Source organism: Lupinus angustifolius, chromosome LG19, assembly GCF_001865875.1.
Source record: "Lupinus angustifolius cultivar Tanjil chromosome LG19, LupAngTanjil_v1.0, whole genome shotgun sequence".
Taxonomy (NCBI): domain Eukaryota; kingdom Viridiplantae; phylum Streptophyta; class Magnoliopsida; order Fabales; family Fabaceae; genus Lupinus; species Lupinus angustifolius.
The window spans coordinates 17730925-17753289 of NC_032027.1; the positions used below are offsets into that span (position 1 = coordinate 17730925).

Here is a 22365-nt window from a genome sequence, read left to right on the forward strand (position 1 = left end):
GTGAATATATACTTTAGTCTAAGATGGTAGCTACATTAATGGACCCTAATAAGTAATAAAGATAGTACTAGATATTTTGCTTGCATTTGGTACCATTAATGTGGTCATAAAAAAACTTATAGATTCTAAAAAATAAAGATACAGATTCTTATGTAATGCAAATACCAATTAAAAGATTCCATGTGGCGTTTGGGTACACGCGCTACAAGCATAAAGCGCGTGACTCGGTTTCATTTACTATAAATATCAGCACGTAGCTTGCACTTTCCTTCTTCTAGCATTTGAACCCATTCCAATTCTCTCTTTCTCTCTCTGTTCCGATTTCATAGCTTCTCCTTCAATTACTCTGGTTCGTTATGTTCTTCTCGTTTTAGATCAATCTATATATGTTTTATGCTTATTATTATTATTCTTCTTTTTCATGTTAGATTCAGCATTTCATTTTCTAGGTTACTGTTACTTCACTTTGAATAGTAATTTAATTAGTGTATGTGATGATTATGCTGTAATTGCTTATTATTCCTTTAGATCTGCATGATAAGATAGATCTCGTTGTTTTCATTATGTATTTTCTATTATTCCATGTGAATGCTGATTTAGAAATGATTACCTAGTTTTTTTCTATTGTTGCACCTGAAAATCACTATCACACCATCACATCAGTGTCATTGTTATTATCGAAGTAAATGTTGAATATGATAAGAGTTTATCTTGTTTATATCATATGTGGCTCTCTCACTTGTGGTTATGCTGTCCTGGCCAGAACGCAGACTCTTATGTTATCTCGAATTTCGATAAAATGTTGTAAATTGTGTAGTAAATCTGTATTAATTATTCATGGTTGAAAATTTGTCATGTGGATTTAATTAAAGGAAATTTTGTGTATGAAATGTTTGTTTCACTTCCTTTTCTGTAGTAATCTCGCTTGCACACAAAAAATGCTAAAAAAGGTAAGGTCGATTTGTTAAATTAAGTGAGATTTAAAAATATTCTATAAAATTGATTTTTGTTGTATAGCGTTTATTTAAATTGCTAGATATTTTGTGTTTCGTTAAAAGTGATTTTGGTAATCTAATTCTCGATTTGAGATTTTTGGGTAATTGTTCCCTCACTTTGGGTTGAAAATGATAAATTTTACAACTGTCTTGGGTTGAAAAATGAATTATTGCAGATTATTTTCAATTCTGAACCAAACACAATCTAAATCCATTGCAATTCATGTCTGAAAATCTAGTATATGGATTAGGGCACAATTGCTTAGTTTAAAAAAATATAAAAGTCACATTTATATATAAAAAATCACTTCTTACCATTTATATGTGTGTTTGGTTGGGCTTTACTAAAATGGTTTATATAGAAAAAGAATGCTGAACTATATAGTTTTGAAGGGAAGTTTTTCCAGAAGAGGATTTGGAGAGTCAAAAATGTGCTCTTACTAAATGAAAAGTTGCTTAGATTCATAATGTTTGAAATGATGCATCCTGACTAGGTGTTTGTGTTGTGCCTTGTTTCACTTCCTTTTGTACAATCTTGCTTGGATGCAAAAAAGGTTGATTTAAAAGGAAAAAGCTGCACATGAAGTATTCTGGGTTGTGGCTATTGAAACTCTCAAATGCTTATTAATACTCCTCAATAACCAAGCTTAGTTTTGTTAAGAATAAAACAAAATTGTTATTGGTTTTGAGGGGTGTGGATGAGCAATTTGAAGTGCCAATGGCATTTACCATTGTTGCGCTCTAGTAATTCCTGGGTTTTATATGTGTAACCTCTGATTTTTACTTGCTTTTGTCAGTCTTTTTCACTGGATTTTGGTTCTCATTTTCTAACCCACTCCTATAACTCGCTTTTCAGGTGTTCTTGTGTTGAAAGTAGCAAAATGGTTGGAAGCTTTGATGTTTTAGCTGACAATTTGAGCATCAATGGAGCAACTGAACCATTTCCTGCGGATTTTGATGTGGCCGCCGTGATCAAAGAGCCTGTGCCACCCGTAGTTGGAGACAATGGTATTGTTAATGGGGATGCTCATATCAGCCCTGCAAAAGAAAAAAGACAGATAGTACTGGGTAGAAATATTCATACCATGTGTCTAGAGGTCACAGAGCCCGACATAGATGATGAGGTTACCGGGGATCGGGAAGCTTATATGGCAAGCGTGTTAGCCAAATACAGAAGAGCTTTGACTGAAAGGACAAAGCATCATTTAGGTTTGGCAATAGCTACTCATTTAATCTTACTGTTTTCTTGATTGCATTTATGCTGTATTTGGTCACAACTTTTCCTCAGAGGTTGATCTGGGTTTTTTAATTTGAAGATGTGACAATTGTGTGGGATGCATCTCACCTACCTGCATAATTCATGGCACAAATAACTCACAAATTTAATGTAATTATTTTCTAAAAAAACATGTTATAACCCACAATATACTAGTCCATGACAACATACTCTCTTTAGCCTGTGACAATCATGAACTGGATTTGCCTTAGAACCATCTCTACTGAAGTCCTATTGTGTACTGTGGACTTGATTGATGATTCCAATCTGACATATTCCAGAATCCCAGGTGGTCATGATTTTATATCACCCAATTTCGAATTGAAATAAAGTATTTTGGATAAATCATTTCTTTATGAGGTTTGAATGGGTTGACACCAATACAATCCTGGATTTTAGAATTGTGAGAAATGATGAGATTAAAAAAATCTCTATTTCTTAGAGTCACTGATTCATATCTATTTTGTAGGATTTTTGTTCACTTACTTTTATTTATCCCGAGCATTTTAACTTATCCTGGAGGTGAATAGATTCCGAATTTCTCTAGCAAAGAAAGTAAATACAGTTTTGATATTCTCCCTGTTGAAACTCAGGAAACCATTTGATGTTATTTAATATTAATACAGACTTTCCCCTTTGTTGTATTCTTATCTTCTGCTCAGCTTGAAGTTGTAACTGCCACACTGGTATTACCAAATCACTGAGTATTGCATTGGTGAATAAAAAAACATATTTAAGATTCTGCATAGGTGGAAGTAGATGGGTATAAGCATAAAATATACAGGCAGCATGAATCATGAAAAAAAAATCCATTTTGTGAAATAATTTTATTTGGATTTTGTGTAACTTTTGAAGCCCTTGTATTTTTTCCATCAACCTCTTGAGTTTGCATGCAGGCTACCCTTATAATTTGGATTTCGAATATGGTGCGCTCTCTCAACTTCAGCACTTTTCCATAAACAACCTGGGGGATCCATTTATAGAAAGCAATTATGGTGTTCACTCCCGACAGTTTGAAGTTGGTGTTTTGGATTGGTTTGCCCGATTGTGGGAACTGGAGAAAAACGAATACTGGGGCTATATAACAAACTGTGGTACAGAAGGCAACCTCCATGGCGTCCTAGTTGGGTTAGTTTCAGCTAATTTTATTCAGGTCAACATTCTCTGTTAGTAAAGAATGCCTAATATTGTGAAATGACTTTTGCAGGAGAGAAGTCTTCCCAGATGGGATTTTGTATGCCTCACGGGAGTCACATTATTCTATTTTTAAAGCTGCTCGCATGTATAGAATGGAGTGTGAGAAGATTGAGACTCTGTGTTCTGGGGAGATTGATTGTGACGATTTCAAGGCCAAGCTTCTTTGTCACCAGGACAAGCCAGCAATTATAAATGTGAACATAGGCAAGTTTCTTCATTCTTATTTACCTCTCTTTCGTGCCTCCCTACCTCTTCATTTTGTTGATTCTGGCTCATACTACTGAAACTTTGCAGGTACAACTGTGAAAGGAGCTGTGGATGATCTTGATCTGGTCATAAAGACACTTGAAGATACAGGATTTTCACATGACAGGTTCTACATCCATTGTGATGGGGCTTTGTTTGGTCTCATGATGCCTTTTGTGAAACGTGTAAGTTCCAAATGTTACCTTTGAACTCTTGAACAATTAAAGGCTTCAGATATTGAAATATTTATATGCCATTTTTGTTTGTCTGATAGAAAACTCTGATGTGCTATTCTTCTACTTTTGTTCTGCTCGTTTGTAATTTATAAATTTCATTCAGTAAACATCATTTCTGTTCTTCTGTGCATATCCTGTCTATTTTATTATGGATCACTGCTATCTTTCCAACATTTTTGCAATCTTGCAATAAAGTCTAACTTTTACCCACCTAATTAAACAATGGTGATATGTGACGGTTGAAAATTACACACCTTAATTCTTGCTGACCAGTCCAATTTATAAATCTGACTGTCATTTATTATACTTGCACAATTCATTCCAATTCCACTCTGGGAATACCTGTAGTTATGTAAATCGAGCCATGTTCTTTATAATTGTGTGTTGAGTCCATTTTTGTAATCGTTGACTAAGTTGTTTTTTTTATATTCTGCAATGGCAGGCTCCAAAAGTTTCTTTTAAGAAGCCTATTGGCAGTGTTAGTGTTTCTGGCCACAAATTTGTTGGGTGCCCCATGCCTTGTGGTGTGCAGATAACGAGATTGGAGTCTGTTAATGCTCTTTCAAGGAACGTAGAATACCTTGCTTCTAGGGATGCTACAATCATGGGTAGTCGGAATGGCCATGCTCCCATATTCCTTTGGTATACCTTGAACCGGAAAGGATACAGAGGTTTCCAGAAAGAAGTACAGAAATGCTTGCGGAATGCACACTACTTCAAAGACCGCCTTCTAGATGCTGGGATTGGCGCAATGCTCAACGAACTGAGCAGCACGGTTGTGTTTGAGCGGCCGCACGATGAGGAATTCATACGCAGGTGGCAGTTGGCATGCCAAGGGAATATTGCACATGTGGTGGTGATGCCAAACATCACTATTGAGAAGCTTGATGATTTTCTTAACGAGCTTTTGCAGAAACGTGCAACCTGGTTTGAAGATGGGAGCTATCAACCTTATTGCATAGCATCAGATGTGGGTGAAAAAAATTGCCTATGTGCTTTGCATAAATAATTATAGCAACCAAAATCTGAAGTTTACACCTCTAGTTGATTTCTGCAGTATTTATGAGTCTAGTTTTTATCAGAATTTTGATGTCCCTTAAGACATTTAGAATTTGTCTTGCTTTATTCGCTATGCCTTTATTTGTTCTTGTTTTTTCTGGGCCAATACTTGGCCTGTTATTAGTAGCATAGTGTTTTGTTTCCTCTTTGAATGCAATAGATGCTAGTACCTACTATTTGCACTATCTTTGTTTTCCATTCTCGTCATCCATTGTCAAGAATAATAAAAAGGTGTGTGTGAATGGCACCCACCATAGATGTGAAGGGGAAAAAGTGTTGCTCACAGATTCAGTGGGTGCAGCATATATATCAAAATCCTTGATAGTCATAATGCATTTTTTGGTCAAGGGTTCTTTCTTCTTTGGTGGTTGATAGGTTGAGGAGTCACAGAATATTGCTATTTAAATATTATTAAAGATACACACACCTGCTACCTGCTATTTATCTTAGTTGTGACATCATTATATATATAGTCCTATACTCTCACGTAAATATACAATAATGTTTTTCTTTCTTGTCCTTAGTGATATAGGAAAGTGAGGAAACATTCAAAATATTATTTTTCAATACACAATCTTAAGTGCCTTCTTTGGTTTATCTCACCCTCTATTTACCACAATATTGTAGACATCTTCATTATTGAAGAAAGAAGTTTTTTTATTTTATTTTTAATTTTAAAGGTAAAAATATCATTTCATGCTATAAATAAAAAGATATAAGTATTAATATATTTTGTTAGTCTCTGTTTACCACTCTTCTCTTGTGTATATTGATGAAATGTTAGTCTTTAATTTATTTTTCTTCTTTGTTACAAAAATATATACCAATAATATGTAATCTGAATATAGATTAATCTTTAATTGTACTTCTTTACCATAATTGGGTTACTAAGCCCATGCAATGTTTGTGAGATTATAAATAAAACATATATCTTTTATAGGCCAAGATGTCAACCATATATAGATCTGTTTCATGCAGAGGTCTCTTTCTAGTATATAACTTATAAAATGGTGCACAGACCTTCTCATTTCAATCTATTATAGCATAACTTTCCTTCATTTCTTGTAGGAGGTGTACCTTGACATCCAAATATATGTTTTTTATTTATATTTTAGGGTATGTTAGTTTAGTTACTATTTAAACACAATTATAAGATCATCATATTGAGGATTTAGATAATACTAGCCTTTTAAATTCCTAGAAAGTTTAGTTCATCATACCTTAATTTCAATCATCTAGTTGTTGGTGGTGGATATGGAAGAAACTATATGAAACACTCTACACGACTTTATTTGTGAATACGAAAGAAACTATATGGCTTACTTACAAAATAGTAAGAAACAAAAGAAAACACTCAATATTACTCATAAAGATTTTTTATTCTCATAGATAGATGTGTATTATAAAGAGAGTAGTACACCTTTATATAGGAATGGAAAATCCACATTTGATTTATTCTACACACAAAGTTTTCTTTTTTCAACTATAGTTAGCTCTTTTCATGTGAATCCTGCAAGTGGTGTCAAATCTTGTTTGCCATTTATAGTGGAAATCTTTCAGGCTATTATTTACATTTTTAGACTTTACCGTTCATTCCTTTAAGCTATCATGTGCCTTTTTAGACTCCAACTCATACTCTTTTGTCATATTCCATAATGTTTTATGCCAGAAGATACTCTCCTTATATTTACTCGAGAATGTTAATGTTTGTTGATGGTTCTTTATAGTCAAAAATGTTCTCTCTTTCTTCACATATTGGGCACATATGTTCTGAATGTTCAGATAACAATCGACATGCTAACTTTTTGTCCTTGTTAGAAAATCAGTTATATTTGTTCAAATTTTATTATACCAGATGTTGAATTTGGAACTCCTCTATATATATATTTGACTAGCTCATTAGATCCATATAATGCAAACTTGAAAAGTGATGAGTTTACTATTATATCCATATAATGCAAAGTGGTTCACATCATCACAACCTCCATTACTCACCATTTATATATGTATGGTAATGTTATTTATATTCTCACTCACTTTAGCATCCTATTTCTCAAATAAAAAACACAATGGCTTGTGGGTTCCTTGTGGAGAACACATTCCTTTCTTTTTTTTCAACTCTATCTTATTTGTATTCTTTTTATCTTTCTTATTTCTATTTATATACAACAAGAATCATATCAAATATATTTATTTGTATTAAATTAAATTTATGTAGTTTTTTCAAATTTATCATTTATTTTTTATCATTACATTCAGCTCATTAGCTATTTTATTAACTATGTACGTGTAGAATTGTAAGAACCATAAATTATATGTTATCTTGATTTTGTGGAAAAAACTTAAAAAAAACATTTATTTCTAGAAAGATAATTAACAAAGAACTTAAAGACTAATTTGCTTTTCAAAATCACCAACTCACTCATAACATCCTTTTAAGCTTTTATTTTTTTATAGTGTCCTTTAAATATTTATGTACATTAATTGATTTTATTATCAAAATATACTTATATAAATTGATTTAATAATATTATTCACATTTCTTAATTTATGTAAAAATACCCAAAATAATCTTATATAAAAGGACCAAAGAAGTACATAGAGAACAAGATATCTTCCTTAATCTCTATCATATTTCAATGCTTGTGTTTAAGTACTAGTCCATTTGATTTAAATTGATAATAAATAAATCATCCCACTAATCTCACATTGTTTAATTAGATTGAATTGGACCATATTTTATTCACATATACATGTATAGCCTAAGGCATATATTGATGAAGAAAAAGCACCAAGCTTTAAAGTGAACAAAGAAGAAAAAATGGCTAGTCCTTTTCTTTTAGCCATTGAGTGAAGATTCACCATTATATTGATGTGGGCCTCATGTTTTTTATATTTTATGAAAAAGCATCCTTTAATGGGTTCTTTGCCATTCAGACACTCCACTACCAAAGGAGATATTTTTTTTTCTTTTTAAATATGATTATTGAAACAAAAACTACTTTTTTATATCAACATGTCATTAATTTAGTAGTATAAGATGCTATTTGATTTCTGAGTAGATAAAAGATTAAAAATTTGATTCTCGAGAGTACACTTGTTGGAGGCCCTATATACCTTAAAGGTTAGTGTGTGAGTTGAATTTTGGAGGGGGAAAATGTAAATAGAAGATTTGAGAGTCATGAAATACACTTGTGAGATTACTCTTAAGCCTTCCATTTCTTTTCATTTTCCTCCAAAATCTAACTCCAAAATAAACTCTAAAAGAATTATTTCCTGACTCATAAAATGAAGAAATATTATTGATTATACAAAAAAAATTCTCTCTTTATTTTGCACTATGGGTTTTCTTTAGATAGTTGGGTTAATAACAAAAAAAGAGAGGGGATTTTTTTGGGAAAGACTATATATAAGAAACAAATAGATTATGTATCTTGTTTGCTAATAAAGTTCATCCATGTTTGGTTCATTAAACTCGGGCCAATGTTAACAAAACTCAAACAAATATGCAATGAAATTAGGAAAAATAACTAGACTAACGATACATATATAATTTGTGAGGTAGGCAATGATCAAAATATGGTTTTTATATTATGTGTTAGGAAATTGCATGGCAGCCTAAAACTTATTACTTATCTCACTCTAAATGTTGGTTAAATTATTCGTTGAATCTGAATTTGATTCTAGAATTGAAGATTAACTCAATCATAAATGTTGATTGAGTTAACTTTTAAACTCGAACTCAACCCTAAACTCAATTAGAATATAATATTTAACTCTTTTAAATAAAATTTTGTCAATGTTACTCAATATTATCCTGGATATATAATTTGACATATGAAATGATATATATATATATATGAGGAAAAAATAAAGAATCACTAGCATGAAATGATAAACACACGTGACAGTAAATCATTTGCACAACGGTATCTTAAATAACTAGTAAGAGTAATTAAAAAAACATGATTAACTATATGAAATTATATTAATAGATATATTATTGCAACAAAATGTAAGATTTACGTTGGATCAAGAAAATACATTATTATGTATACAATTGAATATTCACATAAAATCAGAAGTCATAAGTGATCATAAGACATATTGGGACGAGTCATACTTGTATTATATCTGACCCTAAATATTATCAATATCTAACTTTTGAACTCAAACTTCGAACCAATGAAACTCATGATCGTACCAAATCTAGTGAACAATTAGACTTCACCCTATCAACCATATTATACCTAAAGAGAGTAATCGTTTAGATTTTAATTAGTAGTTGAACACACACCAACACAATGTATTGCTAAGAAATACATTTATCAAACAATACATATAATTTAGCTAGCTGAAGAAAAAACATCCCAATCAAAACCAAAAACACAAAGCCATAAGCTACACCAAACAAGGATGGGATCAAATATCATTGTTCTTTGTCTTGTTTGGTGTTCGAAACTAATAAGAAAACTCCATTCATTTAAAAATAAAATTATAAAAACAGAAATTATTATTTTAATATTACGTGACGAAGTTTGATTGATTTAAGACATAAAGACAAGAAAATTATAGTACATGTGATCCTTTTCCCACCAAACAAACCATTGCGCCCATCAATCAACAAAAGCCAGAAACTATACCAAGCAACCCCTATACCACAACACAAACTAATATAGAAATGTTATGTGTACATCCACAATTAACACCTACACTTTATACTCTTTTTTTTGGAAATATATGAGAGATTAAAAAAATGAAAACTTATGAAACCCTATTTTATTTTCTAAAACAAGAAGAGGTAAGGTAAGTGTTGAATTAAAGAAGTGTACATATAATATAACTCATTAAGTAGTAATCACATTTTTATACTTTTTTCTTACACTTTCACTAAAATTTTGACTTTCTATCTCTTTCTTCTTTTCCTACCATATCACTAATGATATTTCCTTTATCTTTTCTTACCTCTTTTTTCCATACACCATTTACACTAAAAAAATGTAGTAAGAGATAAACATTTCGGTTCACAAAATGAAAGCCACAAGCCAACATTGGAGACAAGTCTAAATCAAATCAAAGAAGTGTGATTGGAACCATATTAAACATTTTCCCATAATAAACTAAAGTTTTTGACTATAGATTTGTTTAATTAATAGAGAGACAAATCTTTAAAAAATCAAACAAAATCTAACATGTAATAATATAATTATCCTTTACAGTATAATATAATAATATCTTTATCATTATAAACACAAGAAAATTGAAGTAGTTGTCTTGAACCTGATTCAAATTTTTTATAAGTGAGAACTTTTAAGGTTTATAAACATATTTTGGAGATATTCATCCATGAGTTTTAACATTCCTCTATATGTTAAGTGAAAGAAACATAGAAGTGAGTTTAATACCATATCTAAACCCAAAATTTCAAAGCATTAGGTCTATGAGTCCATCCACTTGTATCTTTAATTCACCCATTTTTACTCAATATGAAACTTCTGTATTTACACTTGGAATACCCAACAATAAACCTATTCGAAATCAGACTTATTGTGAAAGTTATCATACACAAAAAGTACAAATAACAGATTGTAAAATGAAACTTCAAACTCTCACTTTTTTTAAAACTTCTACTCTTATTTTAGTATGAACTCAAAGTATAAACGCATTAGATTCCTCAACTCCAACCTGTCCTAGATAGCACCCACCACTACTACTACCATATTCTCTTTCTCTTTTCCACTTCTTTCACCTTCTATAAATTCCATTATCCCATGGCGTGTGTCCTCCACACTCCACTATACACAACTCTTAATTAAACACAATATACCGTGATCGCAATTTAAAACATCGATGGCAACTCCACAAGCATGTAGCGATGCAAACCCTTCGAAAATCTTTAACCTTGACATGGAAGAAGGACAAAAAGAAGTTCATGAAGAAGTGGAAGAGGTGCAGGTTGTTATTGACTATGCCAAAAGGGCACAGTGGCTTAGGGCTGCAGTATTAGGTGCAAATGATGGGTTGCTTTCAACTGCATCCCTAATGATGGGAATTGGAGCTGTGAAGAAAGATGTGAAAACTATGATCCTAGCTGGTATTGCTGGTTTAGTTGGTGGTGCATGTAGCATGGCAATTGGTGAGTTTGTTTCTGTTTATTCACAATATGATATTGAGTTTGCTCAAATGAAGAGAGAAGGAAACACTACCCAAAAGGATAAATTGCCTAACCCTTTTCAGGCCGCCGTGGCCTCAGCGGTTGCCTTCGCCATCGGGGCAATGGTACCGCTGCTCGGGGCGGCGTTTATAGAGGATTATAAGGTGAGGTTGGGGGTGGTGGTGGCTGTTGTAACCATTGCCTTGATGGTGTTTGGAGGGTTAGGTGCTGTTCTTGGGAAAGCACCTTTGGTGAAGTCTTCTTTGAGAGTTTTGATTGGTGGATGGTTGGCCATGGCTCTTACTTTTGGGTTAACCAAGCTTGTAGGTCATTTCTGAGTTAGAGAATAAGAATTTGTATTTGTGTTATTGTTGTTTTGTTATTAAGTTTATATAATATATAATTATTTAGATTTTTATCTCAATCCTATTATATTAATCTAAATCTATCGCATATAAAAATGTTTGGTCCATAAGAATATGAGTCATTTCATAACAAATTTCTATTTAAGATATGTCTTAGTTTGATGAATGTTTTATTTTGTTTTGTTTCATCATACATATGTGATATGACATGTTTGTAATCATATGTTGTTTCCAATTGTAGCAAATCCAAAGTGATAATACCAATAAGGTTTCTAAATGTTTTACCCCAACATTCTTCTTTATCTAAATGAAAGGTTAGTAATACACTTTTTCACTACTGAATATTTATGTCCCTATTTATACCGTCCTATCAATTAGAATGCATCATTTAATTAAATAAAAATTCATAAAAATATAATTATATTAGTTGGCGTAATTTGATTGAATATATATAGAAAGATACATGTTTTTTTTTTTGAAAAGTAATCTCTCTTCCTTTTTGACACCTATGATTTAGTGGATTTCATGCAAAGGTTTAGTTTTGTACAACTATTTTATTAGTGAACTACAAAATCACAAGTTAGCGGAAAGCTTATAATATGGAAGTTAAAAGTTGACAACAATAATCTATAGTTGGTTGAATAAAAGATATGTTTGATAATATTAATTGATAAATATATAGTGATATAAATTTCTAATTTATAAATGCATAACTCATTGAAACACATTCAAGACACTTATGAATAATAACATTTTTTTATCAAATAACTTGTAAACTACTTAATGATATACCAAACCCATTCTAAATGGATTGTGTTATCGTCCAATTTAGTGGATTATACACGAAACCCACTAGATCATAGCGTGTCAATTTTCAAAAGAGTGGGTTGTTATTAATAATTGTTGTTCCAATCAAATTTCATTTTCGAATGTATGCTTTGATTATCTTTTGTTTCAATGAGGCATGAATAAACAAGATAACTAGATTCCTTTTTGGCTATAACCGATAATTAAAAGAAATTAAGAAGCTCCTACGAAACAAAACTCTCAGAAATCACGAGATGATCTAATCCCGTGGGAATAACAAAGTTTTAGATCTCATTTTTTGGTAAGTGTTCACCATAATTATTGTTTCTTTTTATAAGTAGTGCTATTCAATGATGTAAAAATTGTACCGTATTGGCTAGTTCGACTGAAAAATTGGCGAACCGGACCCCTAACCAGTACGGTACTTGACTAAACCGGTCGGTTTATACATATCTTTTTTTTTAAAATAAAACTTAAAAACTCATTACAAGGTGATCATCTTTTCAACGTTTCTTCAACACTTCAAGACACATGCTTCCAATGCATACTTAGATTACACATTTTGGTTCCCAACATTCGTGTGTAATCTCAGTGACATTTGGTGCAAAAATATAATCTAAATATGAGACAACTTTGACTCTGTAGAGTGAGTTATGAACTTGTGTCATTTATTTATATTTAGCGGTTGTTAAGTGATACTTTTAAATTGATATATGTTTTATAATTTAGACTTTGAATTTGTTAAAGACTTAAAGTTATTTGTTTATGTGAATTTTGAGTAGATTATGAATATGGATTATAAATTTGAATATCTACTTATTTGAATTTTTTTGTTATAGGTTTATATATATATATATATTTATAAATATAAGCAGGTATGTCTGATTTAACCGGCATGCGATTTAATTACTGAACCACCGGTTTAACTATAAAAGAAATATGGCCCTTGAAAAAGATGATGAACAAGAAGATGAATGCCAAAGATATCAATGAATAAGAAACTTTTATTGATGAAAAAAGAGTGAATGAATACATTGAATTTTATGGAGAGTAAAAGTGTGTATGTTCTTGAGTTGAATTGACAAACTATCCTATATCTTATTTATAGAAAACTTAACTATATAATAAACTTAACTATCTAACCAACTTAACTAAACTTGCCAGTAACAATCAACATCTGCATAAACAAGAAATACAAAAGATCAAGTTCTAATTTAAAGGCAATCATGATGGATCTAGTGCATGGGAAGGATGGATAGGAAACTTGGACTGAGTTGGCTCATAAGAGTGGTTTGTTTTAGCTTCCATATATGTTAGTTTTGCTCTAGTTGTTGTGGCAGATTTGTTGGCTATATCTGCATCATTTTCATTAGTTGAATTAGCAGAATGGCAAACTTGATCAGCTTTGGTCGAGTAACTTTGATGGTCTTGAGCAGAATTATTTACTAATATGAATCACTATACTAGTATCTTGACTAATTTGATAATCGGTACGGTTTTAACAATACTGCTGCTTTCTTTCACATTTACTCGATAGGTGGCACTTGCAATAGAATTTCGGTAATCATCAACGAGAATACAAATAGAATAAACTCATGTTTTTTAATTGATTCGAGGGTTAATATTATTATTTTTTATACATAAGAGTTACGTGTAACCAGAACCCAAATAAAATTTATTAAGGAATAAATCCTAACTAAAAAATCAATGCATACTCGGATCGACCTAACACTATAAAGGGATTCTAACCTTTAAAGTTCGTGTGGTTTTCAATTTTCAAAACATATTTCCAACCTTGTTATTTCTAGTGCATCATCACCCAAGGGTATTCTCTACTATGGTTGTTGTTTAATAATAATGTTGTTAGTAACGGTGGTGGTCATCCTTGTTGGGTATTTCAAGTGTGAATGAAAAAGTCATATATTGAGCAAAAATGGACGAGTTAAAGGGCATAAAAGTGAACAGACCCATAGATCTAATGTCTTAAAGTTTTGGGTCAAGATGTGGTATCAAACCCACTTCTATGCTTCTTTCACTGCCCATAAAGAAATGTTATATCCCATAAATGAAGATCTCCCAACAATCCCAAGAGTTGTGGTGGTTGTGCGATGAGGGTGTTGACATCTAAGTTCATTATGGTGGTTGCCAAAATGGTGACAGTAGTTGGCAAGGAAATAGTGATCAATGGGTATTGATGGTAATGGACACAATACATTTAATATTCATCGAGGTAACAATGATGATAGAAAATACAATGATATGATTTTCAAATTAAAATTCAAATTATGAAACTTCTTATCATAATTTTGAAATTTGAGGAGAAATATTATTGAGAATGGATAAAACATTGTTTCAACACAAATTTTGTGAAACATGTTTTGTTTAAAATACCATTTCAAAACAAAAATCATAAACTAATAACTATGTTAAAGAGGACTTAATATTCTTCATATTTTCCAACTTTCAACCTACTACATTATATCAACAAAATGTTTTTAAATCATACCCAAAATCTTACATTAATAATACTTACCACATCAAAAGACAACCGATTAAAAATATCACCATTTCTCATAAACCAAAAAGATTAAACAAGACAAATTAATATAAGCATCCCGACCACTTATCAATTTTAATTAATTACATCTTTATTAATGATATATATTATTAGGAGAGGCATAGATTAATTTCCTTAATATTAAGAGCAAAATTATCAGTTTGGGGAGTAGCCTTGGTGAAACTTGCATTGCATGAATATGATTCATTAGATAACACAAGCAAACCAAATGATTCAATGGAATTTTACTAATTAACAGTCATAACACTTACAAGAGGCGGTAATAATAAAAGAGGTGGTAAAAGTATTGCTTGAGTTGTTTGGTCAGAGGTTTGCAAATCAAAGTTTCTTAGTAGTTTGGGTGTTAAAGACTTGTCGCGTTTTAATGAAGCCTTGCTTGAGAAATAGAGGTGGCGCAAAATGCAAGAAAAATATGATTTTTGGGTGAAAGTGATTAAATCAAAATATGGGTTGATTTCTTCCTTTCTACCTCGACTCATAGTGCAACTTCTACATGGTGGAAGGATTTGTGCAAAGTTGGATCTAGCCTTAGATCTTATGGTACTTGGTCTGATGATAATATTTGGAGAGATATTGGGAATGAGTCTCAAACTTTATTCTAGCTAGATACTTGGATGAGGAATCAAAGTTTGAAGGAGGTGTTCCCTGAAAATTTTGCTTTAGCATCAAACAACAGGGTTGTGGTGGCTGAGTGTGGTTCTTGGATTAATGATAATTGGGTTTGGGAGATTCTTTGTCGTCGGGAACTATTTGATAGAGAAAGGAGTTGGATTAGGAATTTGGTTGATTCCTTGCGGCATCATTCGTGCAAAATGAACATTGAGGATAAGTGGAATCGGAGTGCTACTTCTTATGGAGTTTGTACAGTGAAATTTGTTTATCCCATTCAGTTTGATTGAACTCCTATTCCTATAGGTAATTCTCCAACAAAATCTTGGTTAAATTATGTGCCTTCAAAAGTTTGTTATTTTGTGTGGAAACTCCTTAGAGATAGACTCCTTTTAAGGGTTTAGTTGTTCAAAAGGAACGTTATCTCTAGGAGTGAAGAAAAATAGTGTGTTATTTGCAAAAACCATGATGAAACTATTGAACATCTCTTCATGAGTTGTGAGTTTGCTTCCTCTGTCTAGAAAGAGGTTTATTCTTGGCTTCAAGTGTCTGCCACAAGTCTTACAACCATTGTTGAGTCATTGAATATGCATGATGATATTGGTAGGAATGTTAAAGGGTATAAGATGTAGAAGATGGTGTGGTTTGTTGTAATATGGTCTTTATGGATTATGAGGAATGATCGTATCTTTTCTAATAAGGACACGAGTTATTGCACATTATAGATTTGATACAAGCAATATCTTGGACTTGGTTTAGTTCAAAAATAAGTCCTACTTCTACGATGTTTGTTAATTGGTGTAATGATCCTTTATCTTGCATAACTATGTATTCCAAAAAGATCAATTAATGATTTTTTTGTATTGGGTTAACAACCCTTATACTCTTTTAATACAATTTAGTTATCAAAAAAACACTTACACATGACAATAATCAAAATATTGTCCAGTGCAGTGTTTGTAATCATATTCATCAATTTGAATCCTTTTAACATATGTCATTATATCTATGTAATTGATATTCTACAAAGTTTTATGTTCTACAAAATTTCACATTTGTCCAATACAAATTCAGGTTTATGTTGGAATATGTATAAGATCAAACATATTAACAGATTTGTCCAATACGAATTCAGGTTTATGTTGGAATATGTATAAGATCAAACATATTAACAGATTTGAAAATTTACTTTTCTTCCCAATACAAACAATTTCTTTTCAAGAAAGACTATAATAAGATAGATGGGGAGAAAATTGCAAACATAAATTCGTCACTCATAACTCCTAAATTTATTGTTTATTAATACTATCATATAAGATATATGAAGTATTGTTCATTAATAGTACCACTTAGTTGGAGTGTTCAAATCTAAACTGGTCCAAAAATAAAATTAAAAATCAATACAAAATATACGAAACCGCAAAAACTAAATGTGTTTGATTGTGTTAAAATTATTTTTTAAAGACTGATCAGTCCGTTTTGGTTTTTGTTTTCATCTCTTGGATCTAGACTGATCCATACAAGACCGAAATAATGTGTAAAGTTTAAGTGTGTAACATTTTTAAGTGTCTTCTGGACTTAATCCTAAGTCTCAACTTCAAAATTATGCCTCTCTTTTATATATTATATTCTATGGCACATGTATATGTTGTTATTTCTTAAATCATATTGTTTATATTTGATACTTTTTTTAGAACTTGAACCAGTCCCACAACCAAATGAAGATGATTTTGATGTTGATTAGATGTATTATTATCAATTTTATTGCTATGGAAATATTATTATTATTAATCCTCGGTGGAACACTTTCTAATTGTTAAATTTACGTTTGTAAGTGTTCCTATTGTTGCTGTTGCTATCTTGATGTCTTGTTGTTGTTGCCATTTTTTGCTTTTATTGTTGATGCATGACTGTTTATTATTGTTTTATGTCATTATTTACTTATATTGTTGTTGGACACTTTTTTAATGTTGTTTTGATATTGTTGAACACTATTTTGTTGTTGTTTTATTCTTAATATTTAGTGATTTTACGAGTTCTAAATGTATGTACAATTTTAGCATTTTATAATAAAAAACCCGATTCAAACCGAGCCAAAACCACATATTACATATTTAGATTAGATGATTTTTTGTTTGTTCAAAAGGCGATTCAAACAAATCAAGAAGACCCCTATCACTAAGGGTATCTATGTGAATAAAGATCCAATCAAGTACACCAAAGTAAATTTATTTAAAAAATAAATACAAAAGCAACATTATACCATAATATAACACTTTTAACTTTAATTTTTTAGCTCAAATGTATCTGACCAATAGGGTTGACTAACTTGGTTGACCTTTTCACCTTCAACTAATGAGAAGTGCATTAAAATGCATCTGAATCTAGCCTTTTTGAAAGTAAGAAAACCTCCCTCCACTCTCATTACATTCACATTTGCTATATTCAATAATCCAGATTAATATATAATAACTAAAATGCACTCAATTTTTTATATCATTCAAGCCTTTACTAATTCTCTATTTTTGCCTTTTTTTCTCCTTGACTTATAAGTTATCATTTTTATGTAATAAATATAAATTTCAAAAAGGCTAGGAATATTTAGAGAGGTGGATCTCATAGGGTATAACAAGGTTTTCAAGAATTGGGCCGTACTAGTTGGGTCCACAAGCCCATCACAGTCGATCATAGTTGTATAGTTTTGTTAGATCCCAATAATAACCTAAAAATAAAGAGTTTAATTCTTGAAAATGACATTTGTTGAGAGTAATAATTACATATCCTAAAAAAAATTTAGTTCTTTATCAAAATGAGAGGTTAATAGTACGAAAAAATCGAGATAAGATACGAGAAAAAATAATTGTTTTTTAAAGAAATCTAATAATGAATAGTTAGTGGATTCCAAATCAGCCAAGCAGATTCGGTATCCACAGAGTCCACTTTCCAAATCCTATTCTCTGTTTGGTTTCCTAAAGAGTCCACTTTCCAAATCCTATTCTCTGTTTGGTTTCCTAAAGAGTCCACTTTCCTTCTCCGACACTATTCTCGCATTTTTCGGGATACTCTTTTCATTACAGCCAAACGCACCCGAAGTTTCATACATTTGCATTTTCATTTGACTTTCATTTCACCCTCATTTCATTCTCATTTAGCTTCTCTTACTTTTCATTCAATATAAAACCTTCTCTGACACTTTCCACAAACACTTCAACCACTTCTTCCTTCTGATCCTCCTCCTCAACTTCAAATCCAAATCCAGTTCCGTTTAATCAAGGTTCGTTTCGATCTCTCTTTTTTTTTGGTGTTCTTTTGGTGAATTTTAGTGTTTACACGGTTTTTTTTTCTTTTGGATCTGTAAACTTTTTTTGCGATGTCTCTTATGGATCGATGATTTTACGATCTTTAGTTTCTCTTTACTGATCTGGATCTACTTTGTAGCTTCTAGTTTTCTGTTTGTGGTTTTCGATTTTTGACTTGATTTTACTGTGAGGTTTTAGGGTTTTGATTTTTAGGATTTTGCTAATTTGTGTATTTTGATTTGATGAATTTTATGATGTATCGTGTTCTTTGCAATGCATGTTTCTGATCTATTTATATGTTGATGTTTTTATTGTGGTCATGATTTTAGATATCGTGTTCTCTGACTACCAAAACCTTGATGTTTATGTGGCTGCTGCCGTGGACCCAGATTTAATACCTTGCTTGTTCCGTTACTGATTTCGATGAAAAATAAATGAAATCAAAATATGTAAACAAGTTTCCGATCTCTTGAGAATGATATTAAACATTGCAATTAAGCAAAATGTCACCATTACTGATTTCTTTACTTGTTTGAATGAAAAATAACATTATGATTACATGGGAATTGTTTGATTGCATAATTCGGAAGTAATGGAATGGGGTTTTGAGGTTCTCTAGTTGCATTGTTAGTAGTAACATATGTCTGGAAAAAAGCTAAATCTCATAAAACTATTACGGCACAAATCTTTTGTAAGAAATTTCCCTTTCTGTTGTGCAGGTTGTAGAAGATGGCTGATGCTGAGGATATTCAACCCCTTGTTGTTGACAATGGAACTGGAATGGTCAAGGTTAGTTGAATTTGTTATGATTGGAAATGCTCTGCATTTGATGTGTGCTTCTTGTGCTATGCTAGACTTTTTTTTACTTGGTAACACTCTACTATGACAGATAGAGTTGTTTCATCTATTTCCTGTCTTATGATTTTTTATAATGGCGGTGCAAATGTTGATGAATATTTTTTATTGGTGTTTGCAGGCTGGTTTTGCTGGTGACGATGCTCCTAGGGCTGTGTTCCCCAGTATTATTGGAAGACCTCGTCATACTGGTGTAATGGTTGGGATGGGTCAGAAGGATGCTTATGTTGGTGATGAAGCCCAGTCAAAGAGGGGTATTCTCACCTTGAAGTACCCTATAGAGCATGGTATAGTAAGCAACTGGGATGATATGGAAAAGATTTGGCATCACACATTCTACAATGAGCTTCGTGTTGCCCCAGAAGAACACCCTGTACTTCTTACTGAGGCACCACTCAATCCCAAGGCCAACAGAGAGAAGATGACCCAAATTATGTTTGAGACTTTCAATGTACCTGCTATGTATGTTGCAATTCAGGCTGTCTTGTCCTTGTATGCCAGTGGACGTACTACAGGTTTGTTTCTGTAGTTGAATTTTACTATTTTTTGATCATGTGATTTCTATTAGGCCTGGTAATTTTAAAATGTGTAAATGCTTTAAGCTGATATGATGAATACGAGGCAACAGTCTTCAAGATGAAATGTGTCCAATAATTTGGAACTTTTGGGAGCTGGTTGAAATTCGACTTGATTTTTTTGGTTTATACTTTTAGCTTGTTGAATTTTATGCACCAGGAATGGTTCCATATGTACCTGGGTGGGATATGCATGCACTTCTATACTCATTCCTTGTTATGTTGGTATTAAATTATTGGTTATGTGCATAGGTATTGTGCTTGATTCTGGTGATGGTGTGAGCCACACGGTGCCCATTTATGAAGGGTATGCTCTTCCTCATGCAATTCTTCGTTTGGACCTTGCTGGACGTGATTTAACAGAGTACTTGGTGAAAATCCTTACCGAGAGAGGATACTCCTTCAATACCTCTGCTGAAAAGGAAATTGTCCGTGATGTGAAGGAGAAATTAGCATATGTGGCTCTTGATTTTGAACAAGAAATGGACACTACCAAGAGTAGTTCTGCAGTGGAGAAGAGCTATGAATTGCCTGATGGACAAGTCATTACAATAGGTGCTGAGAGATTCCGTTGCCCAGAAGTACTGTTCCAGCCTTCTCTAATTGGTATGGAAGCTCCTGGAATTCATGAAACTACATACAACTCCATCATGAAGTGTGATGTTGATATCAGGAAGGATCTTTATGGAAATATTGTGCTTAGTGGTGGGTCCACTATGTTTCCGGGTATTGCTGATCGTATGAGCAAGGAAATTAGTGCTCTTGCTCCAAGCAGCATGAAAATCAAGGTGGTTGCACCTCCTGAGAGGAAGTACAGTGTCTGGATCGGTGGTTCTATCTTGGCATCACTTAGCACCTTCCAACAGGTTTTATACTGTTGCTTTTCTCAATGTTTTGTTTTGTTCATGTTTTTTTCGACCTATCTCTCAGTCTCTAGTACTAGAATGTGTCAATTTTTTATGGAATTCATCGAGTTCTCTTGTATGCAGATGTGGATCTCCAAGGGTGAATATGATGAATCTGGTCCAGCCATTGTTCACCGGAAGTGCTTCTAAGTCGGATGACGTTGATCAAGTTCTTTAAGCATCCAGTGTTGTGCCATAATATCTCAGTCAAGTTTGGTTAATTAATGGATGAATGGACTCATAAGTTGAAAGTATGCTATATGTGTCTTCATAAGTTGAGAGTATGTTATATGTTTCTTCATTTGGACCGTGGAAGCCAAGACTATTTTATGCAATTGGCGGATTGTATTGGAACTTCGTAGGGTTGGTTCTGTTTGGTTTGATTTGATTTGATTTTCCTATTATTTGTTTTTCATTCTCTGGGGTTCATGAATTTAGGTGCCTCAAGTTGCAGAACTATTATCTTTCCCAAGCAGGGATTTTTGAGTCGCTTTCTTTTTATATTAATTTATATTATGCTGGATTGGTTTTAATGTTTGCACTTCACCCTTCATTTTATTGTCATTTTTTTTGTCACATTCATTATATAGTGAGGTTTGAAATTAATGGTGTATTATTATTATGCAAACTATCCAAAACCTTTTTAATTCATATTTTTATAATTTAACAGGTAATTCATCTTACTTTAAATTCGTACATATGGACAATAGCGACTATTAGGTATTTTCAATCAAGAAGAGTATACTATATATGGATGGGTTTATTTTGGAATTAAATCATCAATTTTTATGAGTTAAGACCCACTCTCTATTATTGGAGTAGATGGATGAATTTATAATTTCTAAATTATCTTATTAAAAGTAATTTAAAATCTAAACCATTAAAACTTTATTCATAATACATGTCACCTGGAACTCAAAGAAAATCTTAACTCCACTTTTATTTTGAGTTTCTCTTGAAGTTTGATGTGATGTATCATCTGGCTTTTCCTTAAATATGAGTCTACCGAAATTTGGCCATTTTATTGTAGAGATTTCATTGTTTAATTGTTTATGATTTTTTATTTACCATCTCTTTCCATTTTCTTTTTTAATTACATCATCAAAACAATTGAATAAATTTAGTTAGGATAATTTCGTGTATTGGTTAAGGAAGAGAAAATAAAAATCACAACTTGAAAAATGATGTTTTCATATATAAAGAAAGGTT

At 32.0% G+C, this 22365-nt stretch overlaps 3 protein-coding genes across 4 annotated transcripts; all 3 read left to right on the forward strand.

The window, feature by feature from the left end:
* LOC109334275 (serine decarboxylase 1-like) lies at nt 239-5205 on the forward strand. Of its 2 annotated transcripts, none has more exons than XM_019569953.1 (6): nt 239-349; nt 1852-2204; nt 3168-3399; nt 3479-3672; nt 3763-3899; nt 4393-5205. In XM_019569953.1, the coding sequence occupies exons 2-6, from the start codon at nt 1877-1879 to the stop codon at nt 4957-4959; spliced, it is 1458 nt and encodes a 485-aa protein (XP_019425498.1). In that variant the 5' UTR covers nt 239-349; nt 1852-1876; the 3' UTR covers nt 4960-5205. The 2 variants fall into 2 exon arrangements, with proteins under 2 accessions (XP_019425498.1, XP_019425497.1); XM_019569952.1 differs by having other exon boundaries at nt 245-347; nt 1848-2204.
* Nucleotides 10662-11531, forward strand: LOC109334325 (vacuolar iron transporter homolog 4-like). The gene has a single exon (XM_019570033.1). It carries the CDS (start codon nt 10860-10862, stop codon nt 11499-11501), a length of 642 nt encoding a protein of 213 aa, XP_019425578.1. The 5' UTR covers nt 10662-10859; the 3' UTR covers nt 11502-11531.
* LOC109334323 (actin-2-like) lies at nt 18660-21676 on the forward strand. The gene is made up of 5 exons (XM_019570030.1): nt 18660-18796; nt 19541-19610; nt 19798-20191; nt 20504-21117; nt 21241-21676. Exons 2-5 carry the CDS (start codon nt 19551-19553, stop codon nt 21304-21306), a joined length of 1134 nt encoding a protein of 377 aa, XP_019425575.1. The 5' UTR covers nt 18660-18796; nt 19541-19550; the 3' UTR covers nt 21307-21676.

Coding starts and splice junctions, on each gene's coding strand:
- LOC109334325 (XM_019570033.1), top strand. CDS start 10,860: ATGGCAACTCCACAAGCATGTAGCGATGCAAACCCTTCGAAAATCTTT.
- LOC109334323 (XM_019570030.1), top strand. CDS start 19,551: ATGGCTGATGCTGAGGATATTCAACCCCTTGTTGTTGACAATGGAACT. Junction 20,192..20,503: donor TGCCAGTGGACGTACTACAG/GTTTGTTTCTGT, acceptor TTATGTGCATAG/GTATTGTGCTTGATTCTGGT. Junction 21,118..21,240: donor CACTTAGCACCTTCCAACAG/GTTTTATACTGT, acceptor TCTTGTATGCAG/ATGTGGATCTCCAAGGGTGA.
- LOC109334275 (XM_019569953.1), top strand. CDS start 1,877: ATGGTTGGAAGCTTTGATGTTTTAGCTGACAATTTGAGCATCAATGGA. Junction 2,205..3,167: donor AAGGACAAAGCATCATTTAG/GTTTGGCAATAG, acceptor GTTTGCATGCAG/GCTACCCTTATAATTTGGAT. Junction 3,400..3,478: donor CTCCATGGCGTCCTAGTTGG/GTTAGTTTCAGC, acceptor TGACTTTTGCAG/GAGAGAAGTCTTCCCAGATG.